Raw genomic sequence first — 14726 nt, forward strand, 5'->3', positions numbered from 1 at the left:
GAAAAGAACTACAAAATCGGGTCTCGTAAAACAACGCGAGAACATACGAGGGGGTCCATCCGTCGCGCATGCGGACACGCATTGTTTTGACAACCTAGCTTTGACACACGTACATGAGTTTGCGTGTAGCCTCAAAGCTTTAACGTTTATCTTCTCTTTAAGTTAATAATTTTGCAATCTTCAAGACTTTAATATTACGCTATGCTACAGTTCTTGGTGAGTCGAACATACTTTTGTTCAGATGTTCTCCATCGATAATTTAGGGGGTTTGAAAAGTATAGCTAACATAACACAGACGTATAGCTAACATAGCATAACTGTTATAGTGTTACTTGGTCACCACAAAAAGCGAACATAAATGATCCAAAATACAACCGGACGCGTTTTAAAATTGTTGTGTGATTATCTTTCAGGCTGGTTTCACCTTGGGCAATGTTGTAGGAATGTATCTCGCCCAGAACTACGATGTAAGTTGACGCTATAACTTTCACCAAGGCCACCATACACGTTATAGTGTGAATTACGTTGTCAATATTTTTGTCTGCGTTTAACTTCAAGGTACCCAATATCGCTAAAAAAATCGAAGCGTTCAAGAAAGACGTGGAGGCCAAAAAGAAGCCACCTGAGTGACTCCCGTGGGGGATTCTTCCACCACCAGGAATATGCATTCTGCAGAGCATCTATTTATTTCACAGGGTTGTACAACAAGCTAGCATTTGATATCATTCAAATGTATGAACGGGGGAATAATGGCAGTGACTGAAAGATTTGTTACATTACCTTTATTTCCATTAGATGACTGGATTAAAAATGTATCCTTTTGGTTTTTGTAAATCCAGCGTGCTACCTGTTGGAGGACATGTTATGACATGTCATTCATAAAGAATTTAAACGTGTTAATCTTTGAATAAAGTTGCTGGTTATTCCTTTCAAGTTGCTTGTTTTATTGTGCATCAAAAATGGAGACTGCATACATATCAATAAATACACTAACATTTGATTACAATGAACATTTTTAACACACTAGCCTGGAAAAGATTATAGTTAAATGTCGGACAAATTGTCTCCATTCCAGAAGCTCTTGGACGTTGAGCTTGCAAATACAATCAGATGGTGTTAAATATGTAAAATGGTTTCATTTCTCTTTACCCCAAAAAAACCCACAAAATAGGTGGCCAGAAGCACTTTTGGGAGTGGGCTTCCTACGTGGACACGAGGTTGATAATCAATTGGATGATTCGAGAGCTGCGGGGGCAGCTACACAGATCCATGCTGGGGTTCCGGATTTTGTCCTCCAGCAGGCGTCCCAACTTCAAATGTAGCTCCTTCACCAGCTCGGCCTCCTGGATGACGTACAAATGGCTACGTTCTAAAATCTTCCCGAGCAAAAAAATAACTTCCCTCTAGCAAAAAACTCAAGAGTACAGTGATAACTTGGCTTACGAACTTAATTGGTTCCTAGAAAGTGTAAGGTGAAGTGTATTCCAAACATTAAGTTCCCATAGGAAACCATTAACATGAGAATAATCCGTTCCCAGGTCCCCATAAAACCAAATTTTCAACTAAATAAGCCTTAAAACTACACACAATATACCTTATTTTATGTATAATAAATGTGCTATGGTATTGTAATTAAATAAATAAACTGTACGGTATAATAAAGTTGTTTTATTTACCTTTGTGATGGTCTTTGATGGCTTGATGGAGTGGATAGCTTTTTGCATAAAGTGTCTCAAGGAGCTCCGGGTTGTTAGAAGTTGTAATATTGCAACATATGCAGGCAGACACACTAGAAACTTCATTAATAGCTGGTTCCCTTGCTTGTATGTTCTCTTCAAATTATACCGATGGCTTGCACGGGTTATTTGTGGAGCCTGATTGATGGGATATTTTAACCTTGCAGTCTACACTGCCTTTGAACTATCAATAAAGTTGAAACAAGTCCAAATTTCACTGTGTTTTCTATCCATGTTGTCACCTTTTCTCTTTTATTTTTTTCCACTTTTGTTTTTTTGTTTCAAGCTCTGTCATCTCCCTTTCGTGTTTTTCTGTCACCACTCCCCCTGTTCACTGCTGCGTGTCTCCTCCCTCCTCTACCGTGGATCTTGACCAATCAGGTGCGGCTTTAACCGAAGACTGGGGGCGGCGAATAGAGGAGAAAAAAAGCCGGCTGCCATTTTCAGCGCCTTGTTAGGACCGGTTCGTTCGCGAACGACACATTGTGGCGCTCCGTGTGTTTCCCGAAAACTAGTTTGTCTCCCAAGATTATATTCTCTCGAATTTAACATTCGTAAGGCGTAAAGTTCGTGAGCTAAATCGTTCGTTAGCCGCGGTATCACTGTACTGTCCACCTAACCTGGTGAGAAGCGACAGCGAATTGAATCCATCCGTCGTCGAGGGAGAGGACGCACTGGTCTTTGACCTTGTCCACTTTGACCTCCCGGCCTCCGAAGAACACCAAAGTATACGCGGACACCATGCTGCAGTCCCGCAGGTAGATTTGACTGGTTTTTACCTTCTCCAGGTAAACCAGGTAGGGGCTACGGTAACTTCGGACCTTTAGCGCCAGAGAAGGGCAAATTCCCTAAAGTGGCCGAGCGCCAGATTGGTTCAATTTGTCGCCGAACTCACGTGGGAGTTGACGGACGACGGGTGAATGTGGACGTAGCCGTCGTTCTTGGCCAAGAAACAGCACGTTGTGCTGGGCGGCCTCTTGGCGGCTCCTTTGTTGTTTATCGTGGAAATCTGGAGACCAAAAACGGCTGGACGTCAGGCGCCGATAACCCTGTCAAATGCTTTCGTTGGAGGTTTTTGGGGTTCGATCTGGGATTTACCTGTACCTTCACTACATTCGGATAAAGGGCGGCGCATAGCATGGCAGACATGAGACCGATGTTATCAGCATTCAGGTTTGCCTAGAATGGGAGAAAAATAATGCTGATAAAGCACTGGTCAGACCTCTGACAATGTTTTTCCGTCCCACGTGTTGGTAGCATTTGCCTGTGGTTAAAGCGCGATATGAATCAATATGTATGTGCTGGCTACCTATCTAGCCATCTATTCACTATCTAACTAGCTAGCTAGCGATCTATAAGTTATCTATTAGCCAGCTAGCTAGCTTTCGATCTATTTGAGTTATTCCTGGTTGAGTGAACGCTGGCCACTATTCACTATTTAACCAGCTAGCTATCTATCTATTAGCCATCTAGCTAGCTTTCTATCTAGCTGTCTATTGTTTATCTATTAGCCAGTGAGCTAGCTTTCTATCTATTTAAGTTATCCCGGGTTGAGTAAACGCTGGCCACTATTCACTATCTAACCAGCTCGCTAGCTATCCATTTGTTATCTATTAGCAAGCTAGCTAGCTTTCGGTCAAGCTATCTATTAGTTATCTATTAGCCAGCTAGCTAGCTATCTATCTAGCTATCTATGTTATCTATTAACCAGCTAGCTAGCTATCTATTAGTTATCTATTATCTCGCTAGCTGTCTATCTATTTGAGTTATTCCCGGTTGAGTGAACACTGGCCACTATTCACTATCTAACTAGCTAGCTATATATTAGTTATCTATTAGCCAGTTCGCTAGTTTTATATCTATTTGAGTTATTCCGAGTTGAGCGAACGCTGGCGCATGTGGCTGCCGCTGCTCACCCGCAAAAAAAAATTATCCTGTGACTGTAGTGACCTTGAGAGGTTTGAAAGGCGCTTAGAAATGAAATGGATTATTATTATTATTAATTTATTGTGTACAGCCGCCCCCCATTTCAATCTCATATAACTCCAGGCCCATATAACTTAGGAATTAACTTATTTTTTTCTCATGAGGAAAGAAAGTCAAAGGTTTCTTACGCTGGAATTAATGTTTAGTTAGTCCTAAAAGTCAACATTCCGTGGGTGCTGCAATTTGAGTGAAAATGACAAAAACCCTGGCACTGGAGTGGACACATTTTTGCACATCATCTGGCAGTGAATTGGTACCTCGGGACCGGTAGCCTCAAGAACGCCGTCGGAGCCCTGGGAGCCGAGTTGCTCGATCAAATTGGACCTCAGCCCCTTTCTGACGAAACCGATGTTGGAGAGCAGCTCGGCAAACTGCCGCTTGAGACAAGCCATTTCTTGGAGAACTTTCACACACAGGAAGTTATTTTGGCAATAACGGAAGCCAGCGAGGTGGTGTGACTTTTTGGCTTCGCACCAACCCTAAAAAAAACCCAAAAAACAAAAAAATAGAACATTAACGTATTAATACACACGAGTTAAGACCAGTTCTTGTTTGTAGAAGACCACCTTGTAAGCTTGGAGCAGGGCCAGATGGTCGCTATTGGCTACCCCTAGCTCCACTTTTATCATCTTGGCCTCTTCACGCTTATGCCACGGTGAAACCTACAGGACAGACACATGAAACAAATCACCATTTATGACTGTGTGAAATTTTCAGTAAAAAAAAAAAAATAAAAAATAAAATAAAATACCCACCCCCCTTTAACTCATTCACTGCCATTGAAAAGCATGATGTGGAGCGCCACCCCTGAATATGTTTGGGTTTTTAGGAGTGTCGATAAAGCGCTGGTCAGACCTCTGGCAATGTTTTTCCCTTCCATGAGGGGGGGCAGCCTTTACCTTTTTATCCATGTTCAAATAATAATAATAATAAATGTCATTTATAAGCGCCTTTCAAAACTCTCAAGGTCACTTTACAGTCACGGGATCAGTTTTTTTCTGTGGGTGAGCAGTGGCAGCCAGTGGCGCCAGTAATAATAATACATTTCAGTTATAAGCGCAGCGGCAGCCACGCGCACCAGCGTTCACTCAACCCGGAATAACTCAAATAGATAGAAAGCTAGCTAGTTAGATAATAGATAGCTATCTAGATAGCTTATAGCTAGCTTAACTTGTAGTTTTGTTTGCTACTTTTGACCTTTTTGGTCTAATAATTATTCGCACTTTGTTATTGCTTTAGCTGTTGTTAAAGCGCTATATAAATCAGTATGTATTGTATTTTGTACTGCGGCCCCCATTTAAAGCTCAGATAACTCAAGATACATATAACTTAGGAATTAACTTTTTTTCCTGATGAAAGAAGAGTCAGGTCTAAGGGGAATTGAATGTTTATGTCGTCCTAAATCTCAATAATCTGTGGCTCATGGAATTCGAGTGACAATGACAAAAACCCTGGCACTGGAGTGAGTGGACACATTTTTTGCACGTTGTCTGGGAGTGAATGAGTTAAAAAAAAACATAACTTGATTGAAGCAGAATATAAGTTATCATATTTAAAAAGTTGAAAATGTCAACATTCTGTTGTTTTATAGTTGTTGGTGCTTGGGACGTCCTGGTGCAAGAAGACTATGTTTTATGAATATATCACTTCAATTTATATATACTCTCAATAAAGAGAAGTTGGGCGTCGGTCATGAATGGCTACGTCCCCTTCCGGCAGTAAAAGACTTCCTGTGTTCCAGCCTGAGAACATCTCTGACGTGACTCCTGCAACCGCTGAGAGCTGACCTAAAACCTTCAAAAGGGGGCGGAGCCTGTTCTTACAAAAGGTGATTTTAAAGCCAGACTGGCAGCGATGGTGAGCGTCGGGTCGAGGCAACGGAAGATGGCGCCAAACAGCATCAGTTTGCCAACGCGGACGTCGACGGGCAGGGAGGCCAGATGGTAGCCCAACGGGGTGAGCTTCTCATCCTCCGTCAGGGCGCCCAAGTCCTGCAGGCACCGCTTGGCCGCGTCCACACTGGCGGCGACCGGCGGCTCGATAACGCGACAGATGACCGACTCCAGCGTTTGTTCGTTGAACACGCCAAGAGTCTTGATTCTGTAAAAACAATGTCGACGTTTGGTTTGATGTTGAAGATTTGACGTTCCATCTCATCTACCTGAGGCAAAGCTTCTCCAGAGGAACTCTCTGAATTTCAGGAAGCTGTTGGTCAACCAGATGGTGTTTGAAGCAGTGGCTGGTGAAGAGGTGGAAGCAAACCCCGGAGGCCACGCGGCCCGCCCTGCCCCTTCTCTGAAGCGCGCTGGCCCGCGAAACCCACGTCTCCTCCAGGCTCTCTATACATTTGGACGGGTCGTACCTGAAAACATGATAATAATAATAATAATACAAATGTACATACAAATAATATAAATACTAATTATACTAATACAAATAATAATAATGCCAATACAATACTATATATGTAATAATACTAATAGGAATAAAAATACTGTAATACAAGTAATACAAATACTACGAATAATACAAATACTACACATACATCAAATACTACAAATACAACAAATACTAACAATACAACAAATACTAACAATACAACAAATACTAATACCACAAATACTACTAATACAAATACTATTAATACAAATACTACAATACTAATACAAATACTACAATACTACAAATACTACAATACTAATACTACAAATACTACAATACTAATACTACAAATACTACTAATACTACAAATACTACTAATACTACAAATACTACTTATACAAATACTACAAATACTACTTATACAAATACTACAAATACTACTTATACAACTACTACTAATACTACTTATACAACTACTAATACAAATACTACTAATACAAATACTATTAATACAAACACTCATACAAATACTACTACTCCTACTAACTCCTACTACTACTACTACTACTACTACTAACACTAATACTAATAATACATAACAGAATAGGATACCAGCGCAATCTCAACCAAGACGTCATCGGCCCCAGGTGGGTTTTTTCGAGTCACCTTTTCTCCTTCAGCTTGCCGCTGTCTATGACGTACACCACGTCTTCGATGGTGATGGAGGTCTCAGCGATGTTGGTGGAGAGGATGATCTTTGTGACGCCCTTCGGCGGGCGAGCTAAGACGGCCTGCTGGGCGTTGCTGGGCAGCATGGAGTGGAGCTGGTACACCACACATCCGGCGCTGCTTACACCCAACGAAAACAACACCCCATGTCAATGAGACGTTGAGAGTATATAAAAAAGGGTCTCCCACCTTTTTCTGTGACCCTTGGAAAACGTCCTGTTTGACTGCAACTTCATGAAAAGCATCTCGATCTCAACGATCCCGGGAAGAAAAACCAACACCGCACCTGCAGTACACGTAAATCCAATCAAAGTTGAACAATGGCGGGACATTAAACTCACCCGCTGCCATTCGCCAATTTATTCGGGTATTGAAAAGTTGACATTGAGCGCCATTCCCGAATATGTTTGTGGGAGGCGGAAAAACATTGTCTGAAATTCACACAAGATGGACAAGAGCTTGATCGGCACCCCCACAAAACCCGAACAAATTCGGGAATGGCACTCCATGTCATACTTTTCAATACCCGCATAAATTCAGAAATAGCAGTGAATGAGTTAACCCCGCTCCCGGCCTTACAACAACAACAAAAATAGCCTAAATTACTGCATTGTCTGCACTATAAGGCGCACCGAAAAGAAAATATTATTTTCAAAAGCCTTATAATGCGGTGCACCCTATGTATGGAGAACATTTAAAAATATGTCATTCATTGAAGGTGCCCCTGAAAATGAATGTGGTGCGCCTTATGTATGGAAAACATTAAAATGTCATTCCTTGAAAGTACCCTTGATAATGTGGCGCGCCTTATGTATAGAAAATGTTTTAAAACATCATTCTTTGAAGGTGCCCCATATAATGCGGTGCACCCAATGTATGGGAAAGTGGAAGGTGCGCCTTATACTCCAGAAATACGGTAACTTTATCTCCAAATTGTGTCATTTTGAACTCCTAGGAAACAAATAATTCTTGCCTGGGGGGTAATCGTGATCTCCATCCACAATCCACTCCAGCAGATTTTCAATCAGGTCCATGTTGATCTTGTCCAGGTCCATGTGAGAGATGGACGCTAGCGTGGTCGCGTCATAATCTGGGTGGTCAACAGACATTTTTTTAAGGCGGGGGTGGTAGAAGGGGTGTTTTTTTTTTTGCAAGAGCAATGACCAAAGTTTCACTTTTAAACCGAATGAGGAGTTCCCGCAGGTCGAGCTGCTGGTCCGGGATGGATTCCATGACAAAGTCCTTCTTAGTGAAAGACGCAAAGTTCCACATATTGTTCCCAATGTCCTGCCCGGCTCCATAACCTCTCGGGTGACTCATAAATGAGGTGGTCTGCTGCTTCATGGGGCGCCTGTAAGGGCTTCTTTCGTCTACCACGTATCTGAAAAACACCAATGGCGATGTTTTATTTCTTTACTTGCTTTCAAACATTTCTATTTGATACTCACCTAGTTAAAGAGATGACGTCCTCGAGGAAAAACTGCGTCACGGGGAAAGTGTAACCTGGAGAGATGAATTCCATCATTCCAAATAATCACAAAACAAACAGTCCACATAAAAGGTATTTTTTTTATGGTTGAAAAAAAAAATATTTTTACCAGGTATGTGTACAGTAGGACAGTTGTAGAAATATTCAGAGAACAGGTTAGCATCCAGTGTGGCGCTCATGAGGATAATCTTTAAATCGGGTCTCTGCAGAATGAGGTCTTTGAGGACCAAAAGGAGGAAGTCGCTGGGAAGAGGGAGGAATTAAAAGCATGTTATGAGTGTTTTGATTGATTTTTTTTTAACTCATTCACTGCCAGATGATGAGAAAATAAATATGTCCACTCCAGTGCCAGGGTTATTTTCATTGTCACTCGAATTCCAGGACCAATAGCATAATGAATTTTTGGACTACATCAACATTCAATTGAGCGTAAGAAAATTTAGATTCCCTTCTTTCATCAGAAAAAAAAGTAAATTCCTAAATTATATGTTTCTGGAGTTATCTGAGCTTGAAATGGGGTGGCAGTACAAAATACAATACATATTGATATATAGCGCTTTAACAACACCTGAAGCATTAACAAAGCGCTAACAATTATGATCAGAACAAAAAGGTCCAAAGTAACGAACAAAACCACAAGTACGCTCGCTATAAGCTGTCTAGCTTGCTATCTATTAGCTAACTAGCTAGCTTTCTATCTATTTGAGTTATTCTAGCTAGCTTTCTATCTATTTGAGTTATTCCGGATTGAGTGAACGCTGGCGCGTGTGGCTGCCGCTGCTCATCAGACAAAAAAAAGAGTTAATTCCCAAGTTACATGGGTCTGGAGATATCGGAGCTTGAAATGGGGGTGGCTGTCCAAAATACAATACATATTGATTCCTATAGCGCTTTAACAACAGCTGAAGTTGTAACCAAGCGATAACATGGATAAAAAGGCAAATGCTGCCCCCTTGTGGAAGGGGAAAACATTGCCGGAGGTCTGACCGGCGCTTATCTGTACCCTTCGCAAGAAAAAACAAAACCAGACGTAAACACTCCAGGAAGTGTAAGAAAAGTGAATTCCTAAATTATATGGGTCAGGAGTTATTTGAGCTTGAAATTGGGGCAGATGTACACAACACAATACAATACAATCAAGTTATCTGCACCCCTCGCGAGAAAAAAACAAAACCCAAACAAATTCGGGTATTTTGCGGGTAATTTTGAGAAGGAGCAAACCTCTCCTGCGTGCGTTCGTGCACCTCATCTACGATGACGTGGGTGACTCCTTGGAGCTCCGCCTCTCTCACCAGTTTTCGCAGCAATACTCCAGTGGTGCAGTAAAACAGCCTGGTGGCGGATGACTTCGAAGTAGCGAGGGAGGAGGAGGAGGAGGGGGAGAGGTTATGAAAAATTCATAATAAGAGAAGATGGTATCCCAAAATCCACTCACGGCGACGCGCTCCAGGCGGATCATGTAACCCACGGAGACGCCGAGACTCTCGGCGCGCTCCTGCGCCACCCGTTGGGCCACCGACATGGCGGAGATGCGGCGCGGCTGAGTGCAGATGATGTTGGCCACCTTCTCCGCCGGCCCCCTCAAGGAAGCGTCCAGAATGAACTGGGGGATCTGCGTTGTTTTGCCGCACCTTCCGAAAAAGCGCTGGTCAGACCTCTGGCAATGTTTTTTTTCCCCTCCCACGAGGGGGCAGCATTTGCCTTTTGTCCATGTTGGTGCTTTGTTACAGCTTCAGCGCTATATAACCTAATACGTATTTATTGTTTTGTATTTTATACAGCTGCCCCCATTTCAAACTCATATAACTCCAGACCATTATAACTCAGGAATTAACTCTTTTTTTCCTGATAAAAGAAGAGAGTCTACTGTTTGTTTCTTACTCGGAATTGAATGTTTATGTCGTCCTAAAACTCAATATTATGCGGGTCCTGGAATTTGAGTGACAATGACAATAACCCTGGCACTGGAGTGGACAATTTTTGCACATCGTCTGCTGGTGAATCAGTTAATATCTAACATGAGAGTAAAAGAGCCTAATGTGTGGTATTTTCTCTATTTTTATGAGTTCAAAAATATTCTATGTTTTTTTTATCAGCATTTATCACAATTCAATAATAAATATAATTTAAATATAATATAATTACCAATCTTCCTTCCTTAAAAAAATGGAGCAAGCTCGCTATCTAGCTAGCTATCTATCTGGCTAGCGAGCTATTAGCTATCTGGAAAGGGTCCTCACTATTCAGCTATCTTCTATTTATTTGCTATCTTTCTGGCTAGCTAGCTATTAGCTATCTGTAAAGTGACCTCGCTATCCAGGTAGCTATCTAGCTAGCTACCTAGCTCTATTTTCTATCTTGCTGGCTATCTATCTGGTTATCTCGCTGTTAGCTCTCCATTAGCTATCATTAAAGTGGCCTTGCTATCCAGCTAGCAATCTAGCTAGCTCTATCTATTTGATATCTTGCTGGCTAGCTACCTTTCTGGCTAGCTAGCTATTAGTTCTCTATGAGCTATCTGTAAAGTGGACTTGCTATCCAGCTTGCTATCTAGCTAGCTATCTATTTGCTACCATGCTGGCTATCTATCTATCTGGTTAGCTAGCTATTAGCTATCTGTAAAGTGGCCTTGATAATTTTGAAAGGTGCTTATAAATGTATTATTATTACTACTTCAAATATAAGGCGCAGGGCCGTTTTTTTATGAAGAAAATCAAGGCTTTTTGGGTGCGCCTCATACCCCAAAAAACATGGTATCCATTTCCATGTCATTTTCTGCTCAATAAAATAAAAAGAAATAAATAAAATTGACTTTCTCACCCCGTCATCCCACTGACAACCAACACTTGACAGCCGTCCAGCAGCGCCAGAATGTTTTCCTTTTCATTCCAAGCCGGCAGCTTCGCCCTCTGCTCCAGCATTGATCTGTAGCGTTCGGATGACTACGGAGTGACATGACATGATGAGTCATAAACACGGAAACACACCAACATTTGTTTGTTGTTCTTATTTATCGACCTGCTTCATGTCAAAGTCTTTGCACAGTTTGCCATTCTCTTGGAGAACATTTGACGCCATCTTCCTCACGTTGACAGAGTTGACGTTCTCGACGGGGACTTTGTCGTCATCTTCCGGGACCTCGGTCTCTCCGTTGTCTTTCACAAAAAATACAATAAGATTTCATTCCGGCAAGCGGTAGATTTGGTTAGCCGCTAAATCCTCACCGTCGACTGGCGGCGTGGGACGGTCCACCAAAGCCTTCGTGGCCTCGATCCTCGGCATTGGCGGCGCAACCGAAGCCACGACGGGCGGCGGTTTGCTGTATTTGTGATGCGGGACGTCCAGCAGCTCCTTCATGGCGGCCTCGTCCTCGCACACGCTAACCAGAGTATAAACCACTGGTTCGGAGTTACGGGCGGCCGCCAGCGCCTCGCCGAATAGTCGTTCGGTGACGCGGAGCCTCCCGGCGGCGCCGATGGACTCGTCGTTGGTGCTGAAGGCCACGATCGCCGCTTGAGACGGGTAGCGGTTCCCTTCAGGGAAACGGATCTCCAGTTCGTACTCCGGGCGAGATTGGCTGCTGATCCCGCTCTGAGCTGGTCCCCGTTGCTCCGATGAGTCTTGATCAGGAGCTTGGTGTTTAAATTTGCATTTCCAGCCGTAACTGCAGCGTTTTCCCTGGAGGTAGAACCTGCAGACTTTTTGCGAGGACGTCCCACCGCTCTGATTGGCGCTGTACTCTTTGCCAATATTATCCGTGAGGAATAAGGCGTCTAATGTTATGACCCACACGGAATTGGCAATGCGTTCCTGGAAACGGTCGCCGAAAATGGCGGTCAGCGCCAGGGCTTCCTCCTGTCTTTCCTTTAGGCACTCGCCCATGGGCTTGGCGGAGAGACCCTCGCTAGAAAGTGCTTCTTGTCCGTAACGCTCGGTGTAAACCTGGTGGAGAAGTTGTTCCAATGTGACGCCGAAATCGCCCCCGTAGGACTGCAGTGCCCGCTTGCTGCGTTCCCGGTTAAAGCCATACCTAGGCCAAGCCAATCAATCAAAAAAGGCATGAAAAATAATACATAAACTGCTTCTAATAACTAGCTATTTATATGCTATCTATTAGCTAGCTACCTAGCATGCTATCCATCTAGCTATCTATTTGCAATCCATTTTCTATCTATTAGCTAGCTAACTAGCTGGCAATATATTTGCTATCTATTAGTATCTATTAGCTAGCTACCTAGCTGGCTATCCTTTTGATATCTATTTGCTTTCTATTAGCTATGTGTCTAGCTAGATTATCTATTTGCTATACATTTTCTATCTATTAGCTAGCTACCAAGCTGGCAATATATCTTTGATCTATTAGCTGGCTATATATTTGCTATCTGTCTAGCTAGCTGGCAATATATTTGCTATCTATTAGCTAGCTACCTAGCTGGTAATATATTTGCTATCTATTAGTATCTACTAGCTAGCTACCTAGCTGGCTATCCTTTTGCTATCTATTTGCTTTGTATTAGCTATCTGTCTAGCTAGATATCTATTTGCAATCCATTTTCTATCTATTAGCTAGCTACCTAGCTGGCAATATATTTGCTATCTATTAGCTAGCTACCTAGCTATTTGCTATCTATTATCTATCTGTCTAGCTAGCTGGTTATTTATTACCGATATGGTTATCTAGCTAGTTAGATAACTGTCTGTTAGCTAGCTTTCTATCTATTTGAGTTACTTCCGGGTTGAGTGAACGTTGGCGCATGTGGCTGCCGCTTCTCACCCGCAGAAGAACTGATCCTGTTACTGTAAAGTGACCTTGAGAGTTTTGAAAGGCGCTAAGAAATGAAATGTATTATTACATTACTATTAGAATATTCTATATCTGTATAGAATTCAAATATGTTGAGACAAAATAAATGAATTCAAATTGTATTTTGTACCACAATTAATGAAGAAAAAAATGCACAGATTCATCATTATTTTGCAACAATTTTTCATCCTGAAACATCCAGATGTAAAATCACCTGCAGAGTTTGCCGATCGCAAAAGGGGAGACGACAGGTTCAACCGGAGGTCGTTCGTTGTCAGACTCGTAATCTTTCGGGCTCTCTGCTCTCTCCACAGGCTCGTCGCTGGTGCTCCAAAACTGGCCTTCTTCACGGTGGTCCATCTCATCATGTTCTTCCTCATTCAAATCATCCAGACCGGTGTCACTAAGGGCATACAGGAAATTGTGTTCAAGTGTTTCTAATGCTCCTCTGCTGGTTCGACATTTGCCTTACTCATGTATCCGCCGGTCCCACAGCAGCTCATTGACCAACGCTTGGTCATCGTCAGTCATGGAAATCTTCTGTAGGGGCATTTCGGTGTCACTTGACATGGTGACTATTTGGTTGGTCGCCGGGAATTTGGGGAGATTGGGCACGGTTCGGTTGGCTTTGCCAAGATATCGGTTATCTCGTAAGGGATAGCCCACGGAGGCATTGCCACCTCGTGGTCTGGCGGGTCTGGAGAGAATATCCACAATTAGGATCGAAGAAAACAATGTTAAAATTGAAGGTTTATACCTTGAGGATTGACGACGGGCACCAACGTCAAGGGTGAAATCGTCATAACCAGCACTGTCTCCTCTTGACTTGTTGAATTTATTGTCCCTTCTTCTTGAGCTCATTTTTCTGTTAACTGACCGGGTAACAAAAATCGATGTACCACTTCGGTAAACTCGATGTATCCATTTAAGTACACTCCTGGCTGACTACAGTCGTCTGACGACGCCGGCTAGCGTTAGCTAAAAGGCTCACCGTTTCGCCACCCCCTAAAAACGTTTGTTTCACGTCTTTCGCGTCGAGTAAGAGTTAAAGTAATTTCAACTTTGGTTGCGCTGTGAAATGTTAAGTGATGTGTCAATAGGATATTCAAACGTCACCATGTAACTAACGTTTTACAATAGAATTAAACAGAAATTACAGACTACCGTGTTGAAAATACACCGGGTGCTGATGGGTCGAGAGGGGTCAACATTTTCACTTCCGGTTCGTCACATCCGGTATCGTTTTCGATCAATGCGCAAATGAAAATGTAAATTATTAATTAGGAAATAATATTTATCATACGCTGTTTTTTAAATAAAATATTAAATTATCTTATAATTCTATTAACACAAAAGCCTTCTGCTTCCACGCATGGTAAATATATAATACAAAAAATAAGGCAAAGATGCAACTTTTTTTTACATTGTTTACATAGAGCCGTCATGTAATATATTTATTATGTCATGAATAAAACCTCAGAGGATTAATAATTGTCCATTTAATAACATCCAACACCTTCCATTCTCCTTGATACGATAAATGTCTAATTGTATATCCTGTACAGCTTTGATGTAGTAAATAAATAACATTTGGTATTTT

General features: G+C 42.2%; 2 protein-coding genes across 4 annotated transcripts; one reads left to right on the top strand and one right to left on the bottom strand.

Moving 5' to 3' along the window:
- The first annotated feature begins 69 nt into the window (after positions 1–69).
- stmp1 (short transmembrane mitochondrial protein 1) lies at positions 70–933 on the top strand. Its single transcript, XM_088988777.1, has 3 exons — positions 70–216; positions 414–467; positions 559–933. The coding sequence occupies exons 1-3, from the start codon at positions 202–204 to the stop codon at positions 628–630; spliced, it is 141 nt and encodes a 46-aa protein (XP_088844903.1). The 5' UTR covers positions 70–201; the 3' UTR covers positions 631–933.
- Positions 934–1085: 152 nt separating this feature from the next.
- dhx57 (DExH-box helicase 57) lies at positions 1086–14716 on the bottom strand. 3 transcript variants are annotated; one of them, XM_088988774.1, is made up of 22 exons: positions 13884–14716; positions 13599–13823; positions 13341–13529; positions 11547–12352; positions 11341–11477; positions 11143–11264; positions 9758–9953; positions 9544–9668; positions 8432–8565; positions 8282–8336; positions 8009–8214; positions 7807–7923; positions 7023–7119; positions 6771–6950; positions 5884–6084; positions 5546–5822; positions 4289–4384; positions 3980–4201; positions 2841–2915; positions 2632–2745; positions 2357–2557; positions 1086–1343 (listed from the first exon to the last, which is right to left on the bottom strand). In XM_088988774.1, the coding sequence occupies exons 1-22, from the start codon at positions 13985–13987 to the stop codon at positions 1203–1205; spliced, it is 4020 nt and encodes a 1339-aa protein (XP_088844900.1). In that variant the 5' UTR covers positions 13988–14716; the 3' UTR covers positions 1086–1202. The 3 variants fall into 3 exon arrangements, with proteins under 3 accessions (XP_088844900.1, XP_088844899.1, XP_088844901.1); XM_088988773.1 differs by having other exon boundaries at positions 2835–2915; XM_088988775.1 differs by lacking the exons at positions 13599–13823; positions 13884–14716 and having other exon boundaries at positions 2835–2915; positions 11547–12264; positions 13341–13479.
- Positions 14717–14726: the final 10 nt, after the last annotated feature.

This window comes from Hippocampus bargibanti, linkage group LG22 (genome assembly GCF_051943395.1).
Source record: "Hippocampus bargibanti isolate YZ-2025 linkage group LG22, ASM5194339v1, whole genome shotgun sequence".
NCBI classification, from domain to species: domain Eukaryota; kingdom Metazoa; phylum Chordata; class Actinopteri; order Syngnathiformes; family Syngnathidae; genus Hippocampus; species Hippocampus bargibanti.